The sequence below is a fragment of the Capra hircus genome, chromosome 9 (genome assembly GCF_001704415.2).
Source record: "Capra hircus breed San Clemente chromosome 9, ASM170441v1, whole genome shotgun sequence".
Taxonomy (NCBI): Eukaryota; Metazoa; Chordata; class Mammalia; order Artiodactyla; family Bovidae; genus Capra; species Capra hircus.
Window position 1 is genome coordinate 57,917,097 of NC_030816.1, and position 27,132 is coordinate 57,944,228.

Genomic DNA, 27,132 nt, shown 5'->3' on the forward strand with positions numbered 1-27,132 from the left:
CTTTCTGCTGTCAAACATAGCTGAATAGCTACTAATAACTGTGTATGAGTATAAACTCAAGCCGATATATTTCCAGGATTCATCCCAGCAATGATTCTGGTTTCTTTTGTTTGTAGTTTTATCTGATGGTCGTTACAGGGGTGGGAAGAAGAAAATTTAGATGACTCAATTACCCGGGTAATGACTACCATTTTTAACTTCTTTATTAATTAGAACAAACATTAATCTAGTTATACATATTCAAATTTAGCATTGTGGTAATAGCCCCTCTAGTCTACTCATGTAAAACAGGTGGTAGTATGGTATTTTATTGTGTTATATTTTGTTTTATTGTTCTTGCCACATGAACCATGGAAGAAAAGTCAATGGATTATCTGTGTGTTTTTCCTTATTCTCCCAACTTTTAATAATTTTCTGCACTTGGGAGAATATACAGACAAAATAAAAATGCTAGGCCATTTAAAAATAAAGTTATTAGCACATTTCAAACTTATGATATTACTGTTTTCAAACTCTTGTGTTTGTTAAAAGTAAAGTCTTATGAGAATTGCTAATAGCAGTAATTAAATGTGTTGATTTACCAATGTCCACAGTACTTCATTTACAGTTTGACACTTGGAACTAGCAATTCGAGCTCATAGTCCAAAGAGACCAGTATAAGCAGCATTTCTCTCTTTACTCTCATTTGCTAAACTTTTGAGTAAATAGAGACCAGAGGGCATCATTAACACATTGGCTGTTCTGCCTTGATTGTGATGGGAAATAATTTCACACTATTATTCATTGGGGAAGTAGTTGTACTTAGTGGAGACAGGAAAACATTTATCACAGAACTGTGTTTGAAGAACCAAATGTTTGGGGAATTCTACAGATTATTAAGCAAGGTGCAAATCTGAGAAAGAAAACTTTAGCTGATGCAAGAGAGGCAAAATAGTGGCATCTGTCTTAGTCTATCTTTTTATTTGATGTAAATGTGTCTACAGAGCTGGTATCATGAATGAAAAACAAAGAATCACTTATCTAGAAGATTTCAGAAATCTCAGAAAAACCATTCAGCTAACATTACATCTCAACTCTGGTTGTAGGTACAAGAAAACTCTTAACTATATACTCATTTTGTTTGTTCCTTAAGGAGTAATTCCAAATTTTAGAATTGTAGTAAATTACATACATTGAGTAAATTAAGATTCTGTGTCAAAAAAGGGTATAACACATGACAAAGACAACATTTGTCTTCACTTCAGTTCACTTGGTCATGTCTGACTCTTTGCAACCCCATGAACCGCAGCACACCAGGTCTCCCTGTCTATCACCAACTCCCGGAGTCCACCCAAACCCACGTCCATAGAGTCGGTGATGTCATCGAACCATCTCATCCTCTGTCGTCCCCTTCTCCTCCTGCCCTCAATCTTTCCCAGCATCAGGGTCTTTTCCAATGAGTCAGCTCTTTGCATCAGGTGGCCAAAGTATTGGAGTTTCAGCTTCAGCATCAGTCCTTCCAATGAACACCCAGGACTGATTTCCTTTAGGATGGACTGCTTGGATCTCCTTGTAGTCCAAAGGACTCTCAAGAATCTTCTCCAACACCACACTTCAAAAGCATCAATTCTTCTGCATTCAGCTTTCTTTATAGTCCAACTTTCACATCCACACATGACTACTGGAAAAACCATAGCCTTGACTAGATGGACCTTTGTTGACAAAGTAACGTCTGCTTTTTAATATGCTGTTTAGGTTGCTCATAACTTTCTTTCCAAGGAGTGAGCATCTTTTAATTTCATGGCTGCAATCACCATCTGCAGTGATTTTGGACCGCCCAAAAATAAAGTCTGACACTGTTTCCACTTTTTCCCTATCTATTTGTCATGAAGTGATGGAACTGGATGCCATGGTCTTAGTTTTCTGAATGTTGAGCTTTAAGCCAACTTCTTCACTCTCCTGTTTCACTTTCATCAAGAGGTTCTTCAGTTCTTTTTTGCTTTCTGCCATAAGGGTGAGGTCATCTGCATATCTGAAATTATTGATATTTCTCCCAGCAATCTTGATTCCAGCTTGTGCTTCCTCCAGTCCAGCATTTCTCATGGTATACTCTGCATAGAAGTTAAATAAGCAGGGTGACAATATACAGCCTTGACATATTCTTTTTTCTATTTGGAACAAGTCTGTTGTTCCATGTCCAGTTCTAACTGTTACTTCCTGACCTGCATACAGGTTTCTCAAGAGGCAGGTCAGATGATCTGGTGTTCCCATCTCTCTCAGAATTTTCCACAGTTTATTGTGATCCACACAATCAAAGGCTCTGGCATAGTCAATGAAGCAGAAATAGATGTTTTTCTGGAACTCTCTTGGTTTTTTGATGATCCAGCTGATGTTGGCAATTTCATCTCTGGTTCCTCTGCCTTTTCTAAATCCAGCTTGAACATCTGGAAGTTCATGGTTCATGTGTTACTGAAGCTTGGCTTGGAGAATTTTGAGCATTACTTTACTAGCATGTGAGATGAGCACAACTGTGTGGTAGTTTGAGCATTCTTTGGCATTGCCTTTCTTTGGGATTGGAATGAAAACTGACCTTTTCCAGTCCTGTGGCCACTGCTGAGTTTTCCAAATTTGCTGGCATATTGAGTGTAGCACTTTCACAGCATCATCTTTCAGGATTTGAAATAGCTCCACTGGAATTCCATCACCTCCACTAGCTTTGTTCGTAGTGATGCTTCCTAAGGCCCACTTGACTTCGCATTCCAGGATGTCTGGCTCTAGGTGAGTGTGAGTGATCACACCATCATGATTATCTGGGTCATGAAGCTCTTTTTTGTATAGTTCTTCTGTGTATTCTTGCCACCTCTTCTTAATATCTTCTGCTTCTATTAGGTTCCTACGATTTCTGTCCTTTATCAAGCCCATCTTTGCCTGAAATGTTTCCTTGGTATCTCTGATTTTCTTGAAGAGATCTCTAGTTTTTCCCATTCTATTGTTTTCCTCTATTGCTTTGCATTTATCCCTGAGGAAGGCTTTTTTATCTCGCCTTGCTATTCTTTGGAACTCTGCATTCAAACGAGTATATCTTTCCTTTTCTCCTTTGCTTTTTGCTTCTCTTCTTTTCACAGCTATTTGTAAGGCCTCCTAGAAAGAATTGTTTTGCTTGTATTTGGTTGTGGCCTTTGTCATCTATTTTCATTGAATTTTAAGTATAGGTTATTAGTGGTCCTTAAAACTTTAATTTCTTCAATGATTGGAGCTAACCTGATGCCTCCATGGAATGCTGCAGGCTCACCATCAACTCTTATTGCCAAAACAATAAGGGATACTAACAATGTCAAGGGATACTAACAATGTAGAATAGTGGATTTGGGGATTTCACAAAAAGAAAGTTTTAGACATAGGGCAAACGTACTGCTGTGCTGTTGTGTCTGACTCTGTGCGACCCCATGGACTGTAGCCCGCCAGGCTCCTCTGTCCATAGGGATTCTCCAGGCCAGAATACTGGAGGGGGTTGCTGTGCCCTCCTCCAAGGGATCTTTCCAACCTAGGGATCAAACATAAGCTTGTCCAATAAGAACCTTGTCAAAATATTTTGTCTGTTATTACTATATTTTCTTTCATGAAAAGAACATCTTAATCCTGGAAATTTAGTAAGGAATGATCTTAGACAAGAGACACTCTATTAAATTGAATGCATATTCCATAATGAAAAACTCTTACACTTCATAAAACTCTTTCTTACTTCATTATGACTGGTAAAAATTGTGTCACAGTCAATGCTAGTCTTCAGACCAGGAAAATTTGAGAATCCCTGAGTTACATGATCAAGGCATTATCAGTTTGACAAAATAACACTAAAATGCTTAAATTTCAAAACATAACTTTAGAAGTAGTTTTTCCCACAAGGAACTCTACTTGATGAATTGTGGTGACCTGAATGGGAGAGGAGGGGATACATGTGTAAGTATAGCTGATTAACTTTGCTGTACAGTAGAAACTAACGCAACACTGAAGCAACTATAAGGTGAAGTGAAGTCGCTCAGTCGTGTCTGACTCTTTGCGACTGTAGCCTATCAGCCTCCTCAGTCCACGAGATTTTCCAGGCAAGGATACTGGAGTGGGGTGCCATTAATTTAATAAATAATTAATTAACTAAAATTTTAAAAAATGTTGCACTCAAATCAGTTAGTTATCTTTCTTCTCTCCTTTCCTTGGACAAATGTTCCTGGAGCAACTATCTGGCCCGGGCCCTGTGGCAGATGCTGGAGAAAACTGAGTCCCTACTCACAGGAGCTCATAGCCAGGGCTTCTGAGCTCATTTTAAAATACATTGTGCTATTCATTATTCCCCTAAATTTCCACTGTACAATATCAACTTAATTTTTTTTTCATTCCTTTTTTTAACATCTAAGGAAATGGTGCTTAGAAGACATGTGATTCAAGGAGCATGGGCTGCTGCTGTTTGAAACTGCAGATTTCTGAATCTCAGTCCAATCAACCCTAAATAATTCTAAGCAGTTAAGAATTCAACATCAACCCCAGTAGAAGCTCATATGCTAAATCTAGTTAGCAGTTTCAGAACCAGTTTTTAAAATAATTTAACCATTAAAATCTTTTCCTATACATAAATAATACATATTTATTGCCAAAATTAAAGTCATACAGGCACATCTGCTTAAACTTGACTGGAGATAAAACTATGAGTCCCGATAGTTGCTTCATATTTGCCCTGAAGTAGGAGAGAGGGTGGAGTTTGTGGCCAGACAGACTTGGACTCCAATCTGTCTCTAACTTCCATTAACACTATACCCTTGGATTTCTTATTCCCCCTGATTCACCTATTCCCCTTAAAAATGCACTTTGAGTGACTTCTCTGTCCCAGGTGTGGTGCTGAGTATCAAGCAGAAGAATGAATAAGAAACAGTCCTTAACTTCTGTAGTTCACACTCCAGTGGGGACAGAGGGCATTTGAAAAATAAGCAGGCAGTGTACTGATGTGAGACTTCACCAGTGGCTCCGGGGTTAAAGAATCCACCTGCAATGCAAGAGATGCAGGTTCGATCCCTGGGTTGGAAGATCCCCTGGAGGAGGGCATGGCAACCCACCCCACTACTCTTGCCTGGAGAATCCCATGGACAAAGGAGCCTGGTGAGCTACAGTCCATGGGATCACGCAGAGTCTGAAGCTACTGAGCGTGCACATACAGATGAGAAGTGCAGGGCACAACACTGGGAGGTTTTTTGGTTTTGTTTTGTTAAGTTTGGTGTTTTTGTTTTTTGTTTTTGATGTGGACAATTTTTAAAGTCTTTATTGAGTTTGTTACAATATTGCTTCTGTTTTATGTTTGGGTTTTTACGTTGTGTAGCATGTGGGATCTTAGCTCCCTGATCAGGAATTGATTGCACTGGAAGTCGAAGTCTTAACCACTGGATCGCCAAGGAAGTCCCCACACTGAGGGACTTGGAGAAGACCCCTACCTGATCTTAGAGAATTTAGATGGATTCCTGGAGAGGTAATCCTCAAGATGAATCTTTTAAAATGAGTAAAAGTCATGGAGGTGGAAGAGGGGCAGGAGGCATTTCAGGCATGGGGCCTGCAGGAGCAAAGACATAAGTAGGGAAAGCACAGGAACCACGAGGAAAATGGACTTGACTTCACACTTGTCTGGTTTCAAAGCCTGAGGCCATCCCTCTATGCGGGGAACCTCAGAAATCTGGCTCTACACCAGCAAGCTTCAGAGCTTATACAAGGTGTTCATCCAAATTCATTTACTAGGTGGACAATAAGTAGGTATTTTGCAGGTAAATATCAATACTATATATGCAGATAGAAATATATAGTTATTTTCATATGTCTTTTATAGAAATTATTTTTAAAGAAATAAAAATTTCCAATATGCCAAACTGCCACAGACTAATACAGAAATGTATCACCAGGTTAACTTTCTTCTTCATAGAATTGGAATAAGTCTGATATTCTTTTCCATAATTTTAATCGTGGAACTTACTGGGAAACAGGATGATATAATGCTGCTCTAGTCTGTTTTAAAAAAGAAATGATATGTAATATCTGCCAGCTCAACACTCCATGCATACTAAGCATGTTCTGAATGAACACCAGCATAGCACATACCAATAAAATGACAGAGAATAATGCTAATAAAATGTATTTGCAGAGTATTTTTATGTGCAAGGCCCCATGCTAGGCAGTATCTCTCATGTAATGATTAGTGGTCCAGTGAGACAATATTATTGTCCTTATTTTGCAGGTGAGTAATTCACTGGGAGCTTACAGATTTCATAAAGGGATTTTAGGAGGAGAAGGAATATGGAATAGAAGGTCAGGACCTGTCAAAGACAAATGCACCTTCTCTAAATGCTTGTTTACAGTTGGCCATGTACTCAATGACCTGTTTGAAACACTTTGGGAAATGAATATATACTTTATCTTAAAAAAACACTTCAATTTGATTCTTATATTACTTAGATTATTTGAGTGCAACACTCAAAATATCTCTCAATACTGTTTTTTTGTATACTTTATAGTCTGTTAAATTTAAAAACATAAAGCACTCTTCATGAATCTTTAAACATTTCAGTTAATATTCACACTCTGACTGACAGTGTACAATTAAACAAACTGATTCAACAAAATCCACAATTTATGGGAGTTTATGCGGTTTGCTTTACTATTTTGACAAAAATTATGACTCTCCAAAAATTGGATTATTGACTTCAAGAACCAAGTTGAAAATCAGGCTGGAACTTCCATTGCACTGATCTCTTAAGATGGCAATATTATCATTACAAAAAAATCAGTTCCAACAAGTTCCTTGCTAATACATTTTTATTTTTGTCTCTTCTTGAATGGAAACATTTGAATATTTCTCTTTGAGAAGGGAGTGGAATATGACACTTTTTTGGATGGACATTGTCTGGACTAGGAAAGTAGTGTTATATTGTGTTGTTACAACTGCTTTCTTTATGTTTACCATAATATCGTATGTCAAGTTCAAGTTCTTCTCATGCATGCAAGCAAAAGCTATGCCTACTGTGAATTCATTAGAAGACTATCTGGGAGTCATGAAATCCATGAGAGAATGGAGAACTCAGTTTGGAAATGAATACTTGAGTATCTCTGGAATCTGGGAGGCATGAACTCCAACAACACCAAGAGCAGTCAGGTTACAATCTCACCATATGAATAGAATGGAAACCCACATTTTTTTGTTTGTTTTCTGCTAATGATTCTGCTAAAAATAATTGTCTTTTTCCCTTCTTTTAAGGTTTGGTTTCTAAAGAAAGACCTTCTGAAATTTTTAGTGTGAGTTTTCTACCCATCTGTTTAGTTAAGGGGAAAGGCAGAAGGCCACTCTCTTCTTTGCAGTTCCAACAAATTATATCTAGTCGGGATGAGAAATTTCCCAAAGCTAATTGAATTCCAGTTGAAAAGCAGATTCTGGACAACCAAAAGCCTAAAGTACCTCTGCATGGAGGAATGGAAACTAGAATAAAGCTGCCAATAGGGAAAGACAAGGTGAGCCTTTCTTCTTGTTTGCTGAAAGGATGGGTTACTGGTTGTTTTTTTTTATTAAGAATATTAAAAACAGAGGCTACAAAGAGAAATAGGCTATAGGGGATTTAGTACTAAGTCTACTGCTGCTACTGCTAAGTCACTTCAGTCATGTCCGACTCTGTGTGACCCCATAGACGGCAGCCCACCAGGATCCCCCATCCCTGGGATTCTCCAGGCAAGAACACTGGAGTGGGTTGCCATTTCCTTCTCCATTGCATGAAAGCGAAAAGGGAAAGGGAAGTCGCTCAATTGTGTCTGACTCTTCGCGACCCCGTGGACTGCAGCCTACCAGGCTCCTCTGTCCATGGGATTTTCCAGGCAAGAGTACTAGAGTGGGATGCCATCGCCTTCTCCGAGTAGTAAGTCCAAAAGGTAGAATTATCTGAATCATAAACTTGTCCCAAGAGAAATGTGGTCTCAATAGTCATTTAGAATAGATGGAAGACAAGGATGACTTATATCAACATTGTCAATGCTTAGTTGCTTAATCGCTTAGTCATGACCAACTCTTCATGACCCACTGGACTATAGCATATTGCTCTAAAAATTCTGACTAATGAAGTATAGCAAAGACTGTAGATAAGAATAACTATTAGAAAAGAGATAAAGTTTAGCATTTTTTGAGGATAATAGGACGGTATAATGAAAATCCAAGCAAGTCAACTGAAAAACTAGAATAAATTTTACTATACACAAGCAACAATAATAATATAGAAAATACAATGACTTTAAAAAGATATATTCACAACAGGCAAGACACACACACACAAAAGTATAAAACATCTAAGAATGTGTGGGAGCAAATGAAGAAAACCACAGAAACTTGCTATAAGGTATAGTCAGTCAGTCAGTTCAGTCCCTTAGTTGTGTCCGACTCTGTGACCCCATGAACGGCAGCACGCCAGGCCTCCCTGTCCATCACCAACTCCCAGAGTCCACCCAAACCCATGTCCATTGAGTCGATGATGCCATCCAACCATCTCATCCTCTGTCGTCCGCTTCTCCTCCTGCCTTCAGTCTTTCCCAGCATCAGGGTCTTTTCCAATGAGTCAGCTCTTCGCATCAGGTGGCCAAAGTATTGGAGTTTCAGCTTCAGCATCAATCCTTCCAATGAACACCCAGGACTGATCTCCTTTAGGATGAACTGGTATAGAAAACTGTCTAAATGCTTTTGTCCCCTTTTTAAAATTTAACAAAAATAGTTTCACAAGTAGAAAAGTCAAGACAGTTTCTGAAACCAGGAGTGATTAGGGGCAACTTTCTTACCATATACTAAATGAAAAAGGTTTTAAAACTGCTTTTAATATCTACAAGAAGAAAATCTAGTCACATCAAGGAAACTAAATATACAGTCCTGAAAGAGATTGTAATAGATAGAAGGGTTTGTGAACAGAAATGTATATACAGGAACATGCATTTTTTAGTTTTATTTAAAATTAACTGCCTCACCCTAACTTACCCATGAGCATAAGTCACAATTATGAAACAAATAAATTCAAATCTGTGGTGCTGCTTAACAATATACAAATTACATGAAGTCTAGATTAGAAACAGTTCTAATGCAAATTGATATTTATGATTAAGAATGCTTGCCCACTTCTATTAGGGGATCTTACTTGAAACCACTATTTCTCCTTATTTTTCTTTTCTATATGCCATCGTAATAGACATGGAATATACTGTGTCCAATTATAGCTCTTCTTTACCACACGTTTAGCTGCTCTGATGAATAACTGCTTCTCTTTCAGTGTAGCTTGGCACCCAACAAGTGAATTTGCTTTATTTCCTACAGCTTGTATTTTGAGTCCTATCACAGCAGGCATGACCTTGAAATATGACTAAATCCTCCCCGACAGTTTTGTGAGCTTCAGTAACAGGTGCTGTGTGCTTAGTTGCTCAGTTATGTGTCCAACTATTTGCAACCCCATGGTCTTTAGCCCTCCAGGCTCCTCTGTCCATGGGTAAGAATACTGGAGTGGGTTGCCATGTCCTCCTCCAGGGGATCTTCCCAACCCAGGGATCGAACCAAGGTCTCCTGCATTGCAGGCAGATTCTTTACCATCTGAGCCACTAGGGAAGACCAGGTAACAGGCATTTAATTTAAGCTGTTCAAAAAAAAAAAAAAAGAAAAGAAATCAAAATGAACTAAGTGGTCAACAATGGGAAAATGGTTAAAAAAACTTTTTGTGCATCCATACAATTTAACATTTTGCAGTCATTACAAAATGATGTTTTTAAGAACTTTGAATGATATTGTTCTTAAGTGAGCTATGAATGATGTTTTGATTTTTATTTTGTTTCTATATATTATTTTAATTTTCCTCTATTTTCCAAATTTCCTACAAGTATGAAAATCAGAAAAAACATTAAAAAAATGTAAACATCAAGATTTAAAAATCAAAATATGTATTAATAATCAGTAATAAATAGCAAATTATGTGTAAGCAATAGTAATATTTAATGTACACTTTGAGTTGACATTAAAAAAAAGGCATATATATCCAAGTAAATGAATGACAAAGTCTTTCTAATTGCCATCTCCAAATGTAGCCTCTTAGTTTCCACCACTGAACAACTGAGTAAGGTACCACTGACAGTTTCATGGCAGTTCATGTAAGGGTAGGAAGTGTTCTTTAAAATTTTAAGTTCTTAATTTCTGGTCTTGTAAAGCTTCAATATACATAATACGAATGGCAAATAAAAAGCAAGATGTAAGCATCATATCTCACTGTACAATCTTTGAACCAAATATTTCATAAAAGTCCCTGAAGTTGGCACATGTGGTTGATATTATTCATGTTTGTAAATATAATCATCAACTATTTTGTAAAACACTCGAAATCAGTCCTGAATATTCATTGGAATGACTGATGCTGAAGCTGAAACTCTGATAATTTGGCCATCTGATGTGAAGAACTGACTCAGCAGAAAAGACCCTGATGCTGGGAAAGATTGAAGGCAGGAGGAGAAGGGGACAATAGAGGATGAGATAGTTGGATGGCATCACAGCCTTGATGGACATGAGTTTGAGTAAGCTCCAGGAGTTGGTGATGGACAGGGAAGCCTGGAGTGCTGCAGTCCATGGAGTCACAAAGAGTCGGGCATAACTGAGTGACTGAACTGACTGACTGAAAGCATAATAATTCTATGGATTTATTCTGAAAATAATTTACTCCTAGATGAATCTTTTTGGAAAATTTTACCAACCAGAATTATCTTTAGTGCTCTTCTGAACCAGGGGTAGAAAAATGCATAAACCATTGGATTAAAAGTAGAATTCAAGTAGCCAAACCAAATCAATGCATCGTTCAAAGTGGGTGGGATAGTATAGTCCAGGAAAGGGTCCATGACCATGCAGACAAAGAAAGGACACCAGCATGTTAAGAAAACTCCCATCACAATCCCTAAAGTCTTTGCAGCTTTCCTTTCTCTGCTTCGTGAAATTCCTTTTCTCTCTTCCAACCCAATTTGAACCTTCTGCTTTGCATCATGAATTGATCTTGCCTGGCCTTTTGCTATGAAAAATATTCTACAATAGATGCAGAGCATAATAGAGCCAGGTATATAGAAAGAAGTCATAAAGGCCAGAACCCCAGATGTTTTGCTGAAGAAGACAGAGCAACTCCCTATGCAGTGACTGTGTTTATAATACATCTCTTCAGCTCCTTTGACGTTTAGCTCCAGAAATATCATCCCAAATGCAAAAAGAGCAGGAATACTCCAACTAATGAAGATCATCAGAGAAATAACCAAGATGTTGATCTTGGTTTTGTATCTCAGTGGGTCACACACAGCATAGTAGCGGTCAATGGAAATGAAGGATAAGTGAAAAATGGATGCTGAACTCAGCATAATGTCAGTGCTGGTGTGAATTTTACAGAAGACTTCTCCAAAAGACCAGCAGTGCTCAATGGATCTCACCATGCTATAAGGCATGACCAGGCACCCCAGAAGAAAGTCCACAGTAGCCATGGACTGAATGAGCCAATTATTTAGGGTATGCAGTTGCTTGAAGTGTGATATCGAAATAATAACTAGCAGATTGCCAACCATTGTGGTCAGAATTATGAGCACCATTAAACTGTACAGGGAAGCCCGGATGTCATTTGACCAGCTGCTTTTCACACAGGACATATTAATTTTATTGTGGCAAAAGGACATCATTTCTAAGGACAATGCACTGGTTGTTATCTTTTCCTTCGTGCTTTGAGGAGTCTCTCTTCGAAATCCATGATCAGGTTAGAGTTCCTTCTCTTACTTCCATATATATATCCCAGAAACCTATGGGGGTGAAAAAGGAAAGTATCAACAATTTGATTCTTCTCACTTTTAATGCATTTACCTGTTACTTCTTGCTGAAAAATGATTATTTTAGAAAGAGTTTTTATTTCCAAGTTCAGTTCAGTAAGTTCAGTTCCTATAAGTTGTTTTTAACATCTACTTCATGTTAGTCACTGTGTTGGAAATGTAAAGCTGAATTATTAGTTTGAAATATATGATTCTGTAATTCTGTAATAGCTAAATTGTGGGGAACTTGCAATATATTTTGCAGTATATGTTTAATGTATATTATGTGTATACTTGTAAATTATAAAGATAAAAAGAGGAGGAGAGAGAGTTCAGAGGAACAAAGTAAATTCTGGTTATCAGTGAATAAGCTGTCATTATATTGGGAAGATGCTAGGAAATAGCAAGAAGTCTTAGAATTCCAGGAATCTATTCTCCTTTTCATCTCTTCTCACTCCCTCTGGGCTGACAGTTTAGATCAAGACCACATAAGAATCTAAATTTATCCAAAACTGGAATTGGAAGAATAAAATCACTTTGCCAACAAAGGTCCATCTAGTCAAGGCTATGGTTTTTCCAGTGGTCATGTATGGATGTGAGAGTTGTACTGTGAAGAAGGCTGAGCGCCGAAGAATTGATGCTTTTGAACTGTGGTGTTGGAGAAGACTCTTGAGAGTCCCTTGGACTGCAAGGAGATCCAACCAGTCCATCCTAAAGGAGATCAGTCCTGGGTGTTCATTGGAAGGACTGATGTTGAAGCTGAAACTCCAATAATTTGGCCACCTGATGCAAAGAGCTGACTCATTGGAAAAGACCCTGATGCTGGGAAAGATTGAGGGCAGGAGGAGAAGGGGACAACAGAAGATGAGATGGTTGGATGGCATCATCGACTCAATGGACATGGGTTTGGGTGGACTTTGGGAGTTGGTGATGGACAGGGAGGCCTGGCATGCTGCAGTTCATGGGATCGCAAAGAGTAGGATATGACTGAGCAACTGAACTGAACTGAAAATGGATATTTTAATAAACTTGAAACATCTCTCCCCCTAGTCTGTTTCTGCCTTTTATTCCCAGGAGGAAACATATCAAATGCATCTGTAAGATTTATTTTAGTAGAAGTCCAGGCCCACTTTATGACAGAACAAACAGCAGACTAAATATACTTACATTATTTGAATTGTATAATGTTTGAATTATAATTGAAACTTCACTAAACAAATGATGGATTTTTTTTTTACTACAAAATTTATGTGCTCTCAACTAAACTAAAATTTAAAGTTTTTTTCTCACTATTGCCCCCTTTTCCTTCTTCCTTTTACTTTTGTTGTTGATATATTAAAGGAATCAAACAATGTTTAGAACGTTTGCTAATAATTTCTACCAATTAAGAAAATATCCCTGCCTAGTATCACATTGAGCAACTTCACTCAGCAGGAACTAGGGTCCAAATATAAGTAAGGGAAGGTGGGGGGGAAAAAAACTGATTGCTCAGCTTTAGAAGATATATTCATGGATGATGAAAGAGTCATCTGACAACTTTGTATGCTTTGTTCTTCATTCCCTGATAAAAACCAAATGGCTTCCTCCTCATAATGATACATCTTGTTTTCAGAGAAAGAAAGCCTGAAGCATTGTATCTGAGAAAGTATTCATAATATCAATGACACTTCAGAACAATAATCTGTCTGGTCAACTTTAGAACTTTGTGCATAATTTTTGTGCAAGTATTTTTAAATATTATAATTTATTTTTTAAATGCTGCTGCTGCTGCTAAGTCACTTCAGTCGTGTCTGACTCTGTGCGACCCCATAGACAGCAGCCCATGAGGCTCCCATCCCTGGGATTTTCCAGGCAAGAGTACTGGGGTGTATTTTTAAAATAGATTTATTTAAATAAATGTATTTTTAAAAGTAAATCTATTTTTAAATAAATTTATTTTAATAGATATATTTTAATAGATCTAATAGATCCATTTTTAATAAATTTAAATAAATTTATTTAAATAAATACACATGATATTATGAGTTGAAAACTTATCTAAGAACATGAAATACCAGTTTAAGAATTTAGCTAGCTAGAAATGATTACTCTCTGTATTTACAAATTACCAAGTTGAACATACTATAGCAATACAGAAAGTTAATAAATATCTATGATATCTAGCTAGGCTTCCCAGGTGGTGCTAGTGGCAAAGAAAGTGCCTGACAATTCAGGAGACGTAAGAAACTCCAGCTGGATCCCTGGGTCAGGAAGATCCCCTGTAGGAGGGCATGGCAACACACTCCAGTATTCTTGCCTGGAGAATTCCAGGGACAGAGGAGCGTGGTGGGCTACAGTCCATGGGGTTGTAAAGAGTCAGACACTACTGAAGCGACTTAACATGCATGCTCTGATACCTAGTTAAGTCAACAGTTCTGTTCAAATGATCTAATTACCTAATGTTTGAAACTGATACTTGATTTTAAAATATATTGTTAGGCATTATAGTTTGAAGTAGATCTGTCTAGCAAGACAGGACTTCACTGGTAGAGTGTCCCCAACTTCCCAATAAAAAGGCCATCAATGCTAATTTCACCATGCCATTTGTCCCTGGTTCCTTCAACTACCCGTTTCTAATGGCTCAGACTTTCAATCCCATACTAGTCTGTACAATTACAGAACTTATCTCCTGTATGTGAACCTATCTCTTAATCTACTCATCCACTACCCACTCACAAACACTTCCATGTATTCCCTCTGGAGCTCATGATCATCACCCTATTTCCTTAGGCTCTTTTTAAAAAACTTCCCTCTCTTTGTTCTAACTGAAACTTTCTTTCCTCTGAGGATATCTCTTTCCCTACAGCCTTATCAAAGATAATTGTTTCCTCTCCTGCATCCTTGGTTATCTTTTCTTTTACAAGACTTGGAAGAAAAACATGTCCTCTTGTACTCATTGACATTGCAAATCATTATCCCTCCCTCCTTCCTAACTTCCATCCCTTGCAAACTTTGAAGCTCTGCTCAGACTATACCTCCTCTTGCTGCAGACTTCAGACTTCAAGTCACTTTTCTATATCTTGAAGATGTTAGCTCCGGGCCTACTCTCACTTTCTCCAAAGCTACTCCTGCTAAAATTCTTCATGATTTTCTCGTCCACCTAAATGATTCAGTAACGGACTTTCAGCTCCTTACTCTTCTGTCTTCCAAAAAGCATGTCCTCCACATGTTTGCTCTGCATGGCTATCTCACTTTCTTATTTAACTAAAGACACCAGATATGTACTTACGTTCACATTAATACGATGCAGAGTTTAACTTTGCATTAGACATAATTTGGTCTCTTCCTATAAATCCAAAATCTCAAATTAACTTAAGAATCACTTAGTTTTGATGACCTAAATCTGATGCACTATTATATTCTGTGTAACATAGCAGAGATGCTCTCAGGTATAGTGTGTTTACCTTATCATAATATAGCTGAAGATGATTTTCTCTCTTATCTATCAGTCTATGCTGATGTCTCCACAAACAGATGGATTTTGCCATGCTTCCTGTTACTTAAAGATGGAAACAATTTGCTTGCAGGGATGTCCCATCTGGACATTCCATGCTGCTTCTGCTTAGTCCCTTCAGTCATGTCTGACTCTTTGTGACCCAGTGGACTGTAGCCCACCAGGCTCCTCTGTCCATGGAATTCTCCAGGCAAGAATACTGGAGTGGATGGCCATCCCCTTCTCCAGGGAATCTTCTTGACTCAGGGATTGAATCCAGGTCTCTTGCATTGCAGGTGGATTCTTTACCATCTGAGTCACTAGGGATGAGTCATAATTTAAATATTTGGAAATCCTGTCCACAACTAAAAACTGAATCACTGACCTTGTGAATCAAGCAGAGGAATATTACATACACTAAGCTTAAATACAAACAGAAAGGCAGTCATTCTTTTTCAAGATACTAAAATTGAGTGCCTTCTTCCTGTCAGGCACTATGCGCTGAGGCAAGAGTGGTGAACAGACAGTGAAATTCCCTGCTCTTCTGGAACTTACATTCCAGTTGAAGCATCAGTCAGTTCAGTCACTCAGTCGTGTCCGACTCTTTGCGACCCCGTAAACCGCAGCATGCCAGGCCTCCCTGTCCATCACCAACTCCTGGAGTTTACCCAAACTCATGCGCATAGAGGTGGTGATCCCATCCAGCCATCTCATCCCCTGTTGTCCCCTTCTCCTCCTGCCCCAAATCCCTCTGATATCAGTGTCTTTTGCACTGAGTCAACCCTTCGCATGAGGTGGCCAAATTACTGGAGTTTCAGCTTCAACATCAGTCCTTCCAATGAACACCCAGGACTGATCTCCTTTAGGATGGACTGGTTGGGTCTCCTTGCAGTCCAAGGGACTCTCAAGAGTCTTCTCCAACACCACAGTTCAAAAGCATCAATTCTTCGGTACTCAGCCTTCTTCACAGTCCAACTCTCACAACCATACATGACCACTGGAAAAACCACCGTCTTGACTAGATGGACCTTTGTTGGCAAAGTAATGTCTCTGCTTTTGAATATGCTGTCTAGGTTGGTCATAACTTTCCTTCCAAGGAGTAAGTGTCTTTTAATTTCATGGCTGCAATCACCATCTGCAGTGATTTTGGAGCCCCCCCCAAAAATAAAGTCTGACACTGTTTCCACTGTTTCCCCATCTATTTCCCATGAAGTGATGGGACCAGATGCCATGATCTTCATTTTCTGAATGTTGAGCTTTAAGCCCACTTTTTCACTCTCCTCTTTCACTTTCATTAAGAGGCTTTTGAGTTCCTCTTCACTTTCTGCCATAAGGGTGGTGTCATCTGCATATATGAGGTTATTGATATTTCTCCCAGCAATCTTGATTCCAGTTTGTGCTTCTTCCAACCCAGCGTTTCTCATGATGTACTCTGCATAGAAGTTAAATAAGCAGGGTGACAATATACAGCCTTGACATACTCCTTTTCCTATTTGGAATCAGTCTGTTGTTCCATGTCCAGTTCTAACTGTTGCTTCCTGACCTGCATATAGGTTTCTCAAGAGGCAGGTCAGACGGTCTGGTATTCCTATCTCTTTCAGAATTTTCCACAGTTTATTGTGATCCACACAGTCAAACACTTTGGCATAGTCAATAAAGCAGAAATAGATGTTTTTCTGGAACTCTTGCTTTTTTGATGACCCAGTGGATGTTGGCAATTTCATCTCTGATTCCTCTGCTTTTTCAAAAACCAGTTTGAACATATGAAAGTTCATGGTTAACATGTTGCTGAAGCCTGGCTTGGAGAATTTTGAGCATTACTTTACTAGCATGTGAGACGATCGCAATTGTGCGATAGTTTGAGCATTCTTTGGCATTGCCTTTCTTTGGGATTGGAATGAAAACTGACCTTTTCCAGTCCTGTGGCCACTGCTGAGTTTTCCAAATTTGCTGGCATATTGAATGCAGCACTTTCACAGCATCATCTTTCAGGATTTGAAACAGCTCAACTGGAATTTCATCACCTCCACTAGCTTTGTTCGTATTGATGCTTTCTAAGGCCTACTTGACTTCACATTCCAAGATGTCTGGCTCTAGGTGAGTGATCACCCCATCATGATTATCTGGGTCATTAAGATCTTTTTTTGTACAGTTCTTCTGTGTATTCTTGCCACCTCTTCTTAATATCTTCTGCTTCTGTTAGGTCCATACCATTTCTGTCCTTTATCGAGCCCATCTTTGCATGAAATGTTACCAATCTCTAATTTTCTTGAAGAGATCTCTAGTCTTTCCCATTCTGTTGTTTTCCTCTATTTCTTTGCATTGATTGCTGAGAAAGGCTTTCTTATCTCTCCTTGCTATTCTTTGGAACTCTGCATTCAGAAGCTTATATCTTTCCTTTTCTCCTTTGCTTTTTGCTACTCTTCTTTCCACAGCTATTTGTAAGGCCTCCTCAGACAGCCGTTTTGTGTTTTTGCATTTCTTTTCCATGGGGATGGTATTGATCCCCGTCTCCTGTACAATGTCACAAACCTCCGTCCATAGTTCATCAGGCACTCTGTCTATCAGGTCTAGTCCCTTAAATCTATTTGCCACTTCCATTGCATTATCGTAAGGGATTTGATTTAGAAGGGTAGTGGTAGGCAGTGCTAGAATTTGGGCTTTCCTGTTGGCTCAGTTGGTAAAGAATCTACCTGCAGTGCAGGAAACTTGGGTTCAATCTCTGGGTCAGGAAGATCTTCTAAAGAAGGGAAATTCCACGAACAGACTCGCCTGGTGCTCTCCAGTCCATGGGGTCACAAGAGTCAGACACAACTTTAGCAACCAAACCACCATCACCAAGAATAAAAGCAAACATAGTGAATAATATTATCTAAATAAAGATTTAGTTTATATCAAAAAAATTATGACAATATGACACAATACAATGCTTTCTAAAAAAATTTTTAAATAGAAAAAAGTAAATTTCAAGAAAACACTGAATATTGAAATTTAAATTTTCAGCTATTTCAATAATTTCTAGTTTTAATCAGACTTAGTGAGTAGCTGGCAAGACACTTCATGCCTGGATCCTAAGATGCAAAATTAATGATTTAATTTTGGAAAATTTCTCCAGCTGCATGTTTTAAATTTTAAAATTCCAAATTGCTTTACCCAGCAAATGTTCAGTGTGATAGTTTTCATCACAGCAACAAAAGTAAAAAGTAAAATTGTCTAAACTTATATTAGACACATAAACCTCAGTAGATATGTGTTCAAAAAGATGTCACATTGGAGGAGTTGACTCTTTTTATAATAAGACATAGAGAGATGTCCATGAGATCTTGTCAAGTAAAGAGAAATATGCAGAGTGTTTTAAAGTAGCATGCACTTGAACACACACATATGTATAAAAGCATGAAGAATAGGTGAGGAATAATAGCTCCAACTGCTCAAAATGGTAAGTTTGAAATTCATTAAATAAATAAATAACAAAAAGGGAAAAATATGAAATTTAACATTAATTTTTCCTAGGTGAAATAATGGACTAGTTTTTCTTTCTTCTCTATAATTTTTACATTTTCCAAGTTTCCTACTATGAAAATGCTTCATTTTCATTTTCTGAAAAAATATTTAATAAAATTAAGTAGGTTGTGAATTGTTTCAAATGAAACTTTCAAAAAGCTATTGATAAATGATTATTAAAAATTATATTATTTGTGCTTCATGTGTTTGTATAATTCTTCACCTGAGTAAAGAATTTATTATGAAAAATCACACTTTTGCTAAATTTCTTAACTGACCCATATGCTGTTTTTGTTCTGTTATACAAAATTCGGAATCAAAATTAGAAATGGACTTGATAATAATGTTATTCACAAATATGTTTGCAGCTCTGTAATTTATCTAGTGTTTTTTAAAATAATGGAAGAAATACTTTTGAAAAATATTTGGAATACTTTTGAGAAATATTTGAAAAATATTTATTCTAAAAGAGAGAAAGAGATAAAAGACAGGATTTCCAAATATTTAAGTCATAACTCACGGGGTGTCGAGGTGGAACATCCCTGGAAGCAAATTGTTTCCAGTTTAAGTAACAGGAAACATGGCAAAATTCATTTGTTTGCTTAGGCATCAGCATAGACCAATAGATAAGACAGAAAACAATCTCCACAATATTATGATAAAGTAAATACCCTATACCTGAGAGCATCTCTGCTATCTTACACAAAAGATAATAGTACATCAGATTTAGGTCATCAAAACCAGGAGATTCTAAGTTAATGTATCTAATACATGGCACATATAAACACACACACACAGAGGCACACATATTAAAGCACAACATAATTCAGAAATGCACCAGCATTTCCCCCCAAACAGTATTTGCCACAAATAAGATTTTAGTTCTGCAGTTTCATATATAGCAACAATAAGATACAATTTAATTTGTAAACTTGAAAAATTTTCATGAATATTCCATTATTACATTAAAACTAGCCAAACACAACATGGAATTTCCTTCATTGTACAAGGAAAGAACATTTTTAAAAAATCCTTTTTCTAATTTTCTAGCCACCCACAGGTGAATTTTTAATCAAGGTGAAATATTTTGAAAAGCTCATATAAAGTAAGCTATTTAAAATATATGTAACTATTTTTATCCTCTCCTACTAAAATGACAGTAGAGAATCTTCCCATCAAATAACCCTAAATCTTAATAATATTTGTAAGTACCAACCATTGATAACTCTTACTCCCTTGAGCATTTTCCCTGTAAAAGATCACCCGGGCCTCCCGGCTAATCTCTGTGGTTTGAAAGGCTGTTCATTGTGTTCAGACCTACCTTCTCAGGAAAGGGTCACAGAGCAAGTGGATAAGCAGAAACACTACCTTTGAGAGGAGGCCATCCTTACTCGTGTCCTGTACACCTGCTGCTGGCTTGAGCCAATGCTGATCAATAATAGACTGCAGTTAATGCAGACAGAATGACGCAAATATTAACATCTGGAAAAGATAAGCTGATAATAAATCTTTCTGAAACAGGTAACAGTATACTATCGAGAAAAATAGATGAGAGGTGTATTTATTCTAAATGAGCACCAGGAAGCTAGCAGTGAGCAAATTAAATAGAGAAGGTAAATATCACTGTTACTTTAAAAATTATCTCAAGCATAAGCCACCAGGAACCACAGTCATGGATGTTAACAGCATATAAACTAAAACAAATGTCCATTAAGACTACCTTAATTGTTGATTGATTTGAAAGAAAAATACTCCTGTATTAGGTATCTGTACAAAGGAGATAACTAGCACTAAAAAGCAAAAACAAAACTCCTCACTCTCAAAATAGATGACTTGTATTTGATCAAGGGCAGTTTTTAAAGATTAGACTGTTTTTAAACCTAATAACATAACTAGAAAATAATTTTATTTTTAATCATGGTAGGAAAAATGCATTTTAGCTCATGACTCAATACATATATAAGTATGCATTCATAACAGAAGCAATGCTGTCATTAAAAATACCCTTACCTCATTCAATTCACTCTAATATTCTATTTTATTTGATTTCACTTTTTTAGCTGAGTGGGGTTTGTACCTCAATAATGCTACTAATCACAATTTTAAGAAAACCGCTTTAGAGATGATACATATTTAGCCCACCAATTTTTAAATTCCTATATATAGAACTTCCAAAACGACCTTCTTTCAAAACAAGGAGCCAGTGCCTTCAACATGGCAAAATAAATGGGTGAACAAGTATAGTTTCTCATCTATTTCTATCAATCTGTCATTCTGCCATAGGAAATCATAGAATCATTATGACAGCTTGATTACTGGTTCCAATTCTCATTCTTCTAACATTTCCACCTTTGTCTTCGCTTCACTGGGAGTGGAAGGCCCCATTTCCTTGTCCTTTGAACTTGAACTTTGCCATTTAGCTTGTTTTGGCCAAAAGAATGTAGACAGAAATAAAAGGGTGCCAGTTCCAAGCCTAGTCATTAAGGGGACTCACCTGTTTATTAATGTCCTCTGTGTCATCCCCATGAGGAGAACACACCCCAGCAAAGTCCACTTGTCCAAGGAGGTTGAGGGGCATGTAGAGCAAACTGGGACATGTAGCTATCCAGGATTTGCAGAACCATCCTTGCTGACCCTACTGATTCATGCACTTAAGTGGCTATTATATTAAGCTACTGAGTTTGGTGGTTTTTGTTTATTTTAACACAGCATTTTCATAGGAACAACTAACTGAGTTAAGCTGTATTTCTGAAAGAAGCTACTGAGATCTATTACCCATTCTCTTCCTTGGAGAAATGCTGACACCAGAGAAGTGCTGACACCGCACGATGAGCCACCTATGATCTAAACAGCCATTAACAAAAGTTGCAACCATACAAAGAAAGAAAGTGTAAAATGAAAATTACCCTTCACTAGATGAAGATGACCTTTTACTAAGTAAATGTAACTCCATCTTCAGAAATTCCTGTATATTAAAGGTTAAGAAGCAACACCCAAGTTTATTTCTGATTAACAGTATACCTAGAAAATATTATTCATAGTTCCAAAACTAGGGCCAATGTGTGCCTAACTGACATATATACCTGTCATTTTGTGAATGAGTGAGAAAGCACAATGTCTCATGTATTGGAATTAATTAAGTTCCAGGAAATTAAAGATCTTATCTGCTTTGTTCATTACTATCTCTCCATCATCTAAAATAGTGCCTTCACACCATAAACACTCAATGCACATTTGTTCTGTGAACATCACCTTCTTAATTATAAAATGAAGGATTGGTTGATTTCAGTTCCACCACTGAATGGCTCACAGTGAAGACATGATCTGCGTCTCTGGCCACACAGGCTATCTGCTGATCTTTCGAGTGGGGCACTCCTATAGAATTCATGAGCTCCATGAAGACAGGGAACATATATGCTCTTTTCACTGCTTTATCCTTAGGACCCAGCACATAGTAGGTGCTCAATAACTACTGATCAGTTGACTATCTGAGATTTTTAGCAGATTAGATGAATATTTACATTGATGGCACAAGAAAAGTCATAGCATGTGGTATTGATTTGGAAGGCAGCAACCTAGTGGTAATAGTTGAAGCTGAATCTGTGGTAGAGGATTAAAAGGAGAGACAGAGAGGAAGCAGGAGGAAATGAGCTGAAAGTAAGGTGATAGGTTAAAGCAGATGCCATTAGTGATTTTGAAGCAATTACCAGATTATTGTGGACTACAGGGAGGAGGTCAAAGGAAAGCTAGATGCATGAGACTAGAAAGATAGTGTGTGTTAGTCGCTCAGTCATGTCCAACTCTTTTGTGACCCCATGGACTGTACAGCCCGCCAGGCTCTTCTGTCCATGGGATTTTCCAGGCAAGGATACTGGAGTGGGCTGCCATTTCCTTCTCCAGGGGATCTTCCCGAACCAGGGATCGAACCCGGGTCTCCTGCATTGCAGTCGGATGCTTTACCGTCTGAGCTACTAAGGAAGCCCAAGAAAGATAGTGCATAGTGAAAAAATAGAAGTAGCTGGGTTAAATTTTTTTTGAGACATATGACAGTGAAAAGAAGATGAAATAGGATATTATTTTGAAGAGATGAGAAGTTCAGGGAAGTATAAGGGCAACTACAAATTCAAAATAAAAGACTTAATTCTCCTTTTTGAAAATCAAGGAAGAGGCTCCATTCTCTCCCTTTTCTTAGAGCAGTTACTTTAGAAAATGTTTAAGTTCTTTCTCTATCTCTATGAAATATATGTAAATTTTTTAAAAAGCAAAATAAGCTGACTCTTGCCAGCTTTATGACACAGGAGTGTCTTGCCCAAGGACCTGGGAATCACTCTTTGAAACATAATTCAGGAAGATGATGCCACTAGCCCTTAGTTTCTGTGGACTGGTAAGAGCCTAACCTCAATGAACACTTCACTCCAAAGATGAAAGCTATCTTTTGTCATAAAGAATAGTTTATATTTCCTCTGGATAAAGCCAATTATTTAGCACAGATGGTCACCCCAACTACCAAGTGAATTTGAATAAACTGTGCATGACAAATGATGCTTTCAGTCCTTTTTCTTGAGGACTGTTATTGTTTATCTTGAGAACAGGTATGTATTAGTCAGGGTTCTCAGAAAAACTGAACTAGTAGGTTGTATACACATATACGGACAGATTTATTATACAGCATGTGTGTGCTTAGTCGCTCAGTCATGTCCAACTCTTCGCGACCCCATGTGCTGCAGCCCGCCAGGTTCCTCTGTCCATGGGGATTCTCCAGGCAAGAATACTGAAGTGGGTTGCCATTTCCTTCTCCAGGGGATTATTCAGCATTCACTCCTGTAATTATAGATGCTGACAAGCTTCCGGATCTGCAGGGTGAGTTGGAAATTTGGAGACCGAGGAGAGTCAGTAGTGCAGTTCTATTCCGAAGGATTAAGAGGCTTGAGACCCAAAAAGGGTCAATACTGCAGTTTGAATCCAAAGGCAGAAAAAAGCCACTTTGCTAGTTCAAAACCAGCCAGGCAGGGAATTCTCTCTTACTTGATAAAGGTTAGCTTTTTGATTTTGCTTGGTCCCTCGACAGATTTGTGGTTACCAGAGTTGGAGGAGGGGAATTGGATGAAAGTGGTCAAAACTAAAAAACAGTTATAAAATAAGTAAGTTCTTGGGATACAATGTACAACATGATACATATAATTAACACTGCTGTATGTCATATGGCTCAGATGTAAAATATCTGTCTGCCAGTGCCCAAGACGCAGGAGGTGCAGGTTCAATCCCTGAGTCAGGAAGATCCCCTGGAGGAGGAGATGGCGCCCCACTAGAGTATTCTTGACTAGGGAATCCCATTGACAGAGGAGCTTGGTGGGCTACCGTCCCTGGGATTGCAAAGAGTTGGACATGACTGAGCATGCATGCACGTATGTTGTATATGAAAACTGAGAAAATCCTAAGAATTCTCACCTCAAGAAAAAAAATTACTTCTATTTCTTTAATTTTGTATCTATATGAGATGATGAACATGTAAAAAATTTATAGTGAAAAATAATTTATGTCAGTCGTATAACTATGTTGTACATCTTAAATTTGTACACCACTGTGTGTCAATTATATCTCAACAAAACTGGAGTGAAAAAATAAAGTCTGCTCATCATACACACGTACACAAATAGTGTGAAGGCTGAGAGACAAAGTGGTACTTCAAATATTGAGATCAGTTCAGAGCCTTGACGATAGACCAGATGTTAGCAGGTTTCATAAATCTCTTAAAAAGCCATTCAGTCAATAGATTGACTCATTAATAAAATCATCCTGATGCAGCTAGCTCTGAATATTTTCACAAACACTGTAGGAAGGATCTTTGAATGGGCTGTCTGTATACATATTCTTTGGCTACCACAAATAGAACAATGAAAATGTAACGGGGTGCATGGCTTATACGCTTTAGAAAGGATAGTTTTTCTTTCTTAACTGATCTTAAGACACCACACCTTGAGTGTTAATTGCTTGCTAAACTTGAATCTCTGACCCAGATATTATATTCACATGGACCTATAGAGGGCAGCCTTTTGCAAATTTTTGTAGGATATAGGTTTTTATACTGAATCCCTCCTCTTGCCTCCCAAGGACCCTAGAATATAGTGACCCAGTATGAAACACTTCAACCTTCTCATTTTTTCCCCTCAGTGGAGAGGGGAGGAGGAATAAACTAGGACCCTGTGGATTTCCCACACTATAATAGTGGATTTCCCACAGTGTGCTTCTCTGGACTTCCCCTTGCATCTTAGGACCTATTGAAGACAAACCATAAACATACTTCTCCTGGGGGCACAGCCTAAGCTTGGTCACTGTCAATAATAATAATAATAAAAGGGAAATAATAAGGAAGAAGAGGAGAGGCAAGAAAAGAGATGAAGAAGGAAAAGGAGAAAGGTGAGTGGAAGAGGGGGAGGAAAAAAGAGTAAAGGAGAGAGAGAAGAAAGAAAGTGGAGGAGAAACATTTCCTAAAACAGTACTAGTCAATGAATGAAGAGCCTTATGAGAAAGCTCTAGTTTATTTCCATAACACCTCTACAGTAATAGATACTATCTTTATAATTGCTTCACAAAGGAAGGAATGAGAATTAGATACTTTAATTTATACTAAGGGGCAGCAGTGGATTTTGATTCCAGATTTGTCTGACTCCAGAGTTTCAGCTCCTAATCATGATGAAGAATTTGAGGGAAAAAAGTTTGAGTGAAGAGTTTTCTTTTCTATAGCTGATTTCTCCCTCAGCCCCTTCAAACAGCTAGATAGCAAAAACTGAGATAACCACCCTATTGAGAACTTTGCTTAACATTCATAAGTGTTATGAATAAGTGGGCAAGAGAATCATATTATTTACAAGTTAGGAGAGGTAATGTTGCAACAAGTTCAATTAAGACTTTAAAAAATGATCTTCATTAAAAAAAAAAGGCAGGTGAGATAATAACATACTAACAGTAATTTGGGGGCTTCCCTGGTGGCTCAGACGGTAAAGAATCTGCCTGCAATGTGTGACACCGGAGTTTGATCCCTGGGTTGGGAAGATCCCCTGGAGATCTTCAACCCACTCCAGCATTCTTGCCTGGAGAATCAGTTAATCCTACAAGAAATCAACCCTGAATATTCATTGGAAGGACTGATGTTGAAACTGAAGTTCCAATACTTTGGCCAGCTGATGTTAAGAACCAACTCATTGGAAAAGACCCTGATGGTGGAAAAGACTGAGGGCAGGAGGAGAAGGGGTGACAGAGGATGAGATGGTTGGATGGCATCACCAAATCAATGGATATGAGTTTGCGCAAACTCCTGAAGATAGTGAAGTCCATGGGGTGACAAAGAGTCAGACACGACTGAGCAACTGAACAATAATAATAGTACAGTAACAACAATAGTAATTTCAAAACATTCTCAAAATACTTTTTGTAATTGTTTTCATCACTAAAATTATTATATTTTTCTCATCAGTCTCTATAGGTAATTTTCACATATTTCAGGTAAAATTAAATTATAAATATTTTTAGGCTAATAGTTTTATTTTCTTGCTATAATGATTTTATAATTGATCTCTACAACAACTAGTTTCCTAGTACTAAATACACACAATGTCAGGCATTTTCATTTTTTTTTTTCCACTCATACTGCTATGGCAAATAAATCCTTAGTTGTCTTTGACAGAGCAAGATGAAATTTTATCATAGAAGGGAAAAAATAAATCAGCTGGTTCATAATTTCAGCTAAATCAACATCATAATCCATTAAAACAGTATTTTTGATACTAATGTTTTCATAACTCAAAGTTCATCCTGTCTGCAAAGCATATTGCCCCAATATTAACTATTTATCAGATAATCTACCACTATGCTGACAGGTGGCTTTTCTTTGCTTTGGCAGGAGTTCAAAGTTTCCAGAATATATCGATGGCTAAATAGCTATTCACACTGATAAGAGCACTTGCTATATTTCTGCAACCAGACAACCATACGGAGCTGATTTCAAAACAGAAAGATTAAAAGAGCTCCCTCTTAACACACACAAGGGAACACAATGAACACATTGTCACTGATCCTTCTAAATTTACCTCCCAAGTCCAAAAAATTTCCACTCTTAATGTTGACAGTCCTCTCTCAGTGTCTCAAGGAAAATGTATATTCTCTATGCCATGTTAACAGATATGATCAACTGAGTTCAATCTTTCTTCAGGGAGTGTATATATATTTAATATTAATTGTGTTCTTTCACCTTAGCCCTCTACCTATCACCCTGCAATCTACCAAACTCTGTGGCTATTAAAGCTACAAGACTGACT

At 37.8% G+C, this 27,132-nt stretch overlaps 1 protein-coding gene across 2 annotated transcripts; it reads right to left on the bottom strand.

Moving 5' to 3' along the window:
• TAAR1 (trace amine associated receptor 1) lies at positions 10,533-20,319 on the bottom strand. Of its 2 annotated transcripts, none has more exons than XM_018053532.1 (2): positions 20,186-20,319; positions 10,533-11,835 (listed from the first exon to the last, which is right to left on the bottom strand). In XM_018053532.1, the coding sequence occupies exon 2, from the start codon at positions 11,716-11,718 to the stop codon at positions 10,708-10,710; it is 1,011 nt and encodes a 336-aa protein (XP_017909021.1). In that variant the 5' UTR covers positions 11,719-11,835; positions 20,186-20,319; the 3' UTR covers positions 10,533-10,707. The 2 variants fall into 2 exon arrangements, with proteins under 2 accessions (XP_017909021.1, XP_005684893.1); XM_005684836.2 differs by having other exon boundaries at positions 20,139-20,319.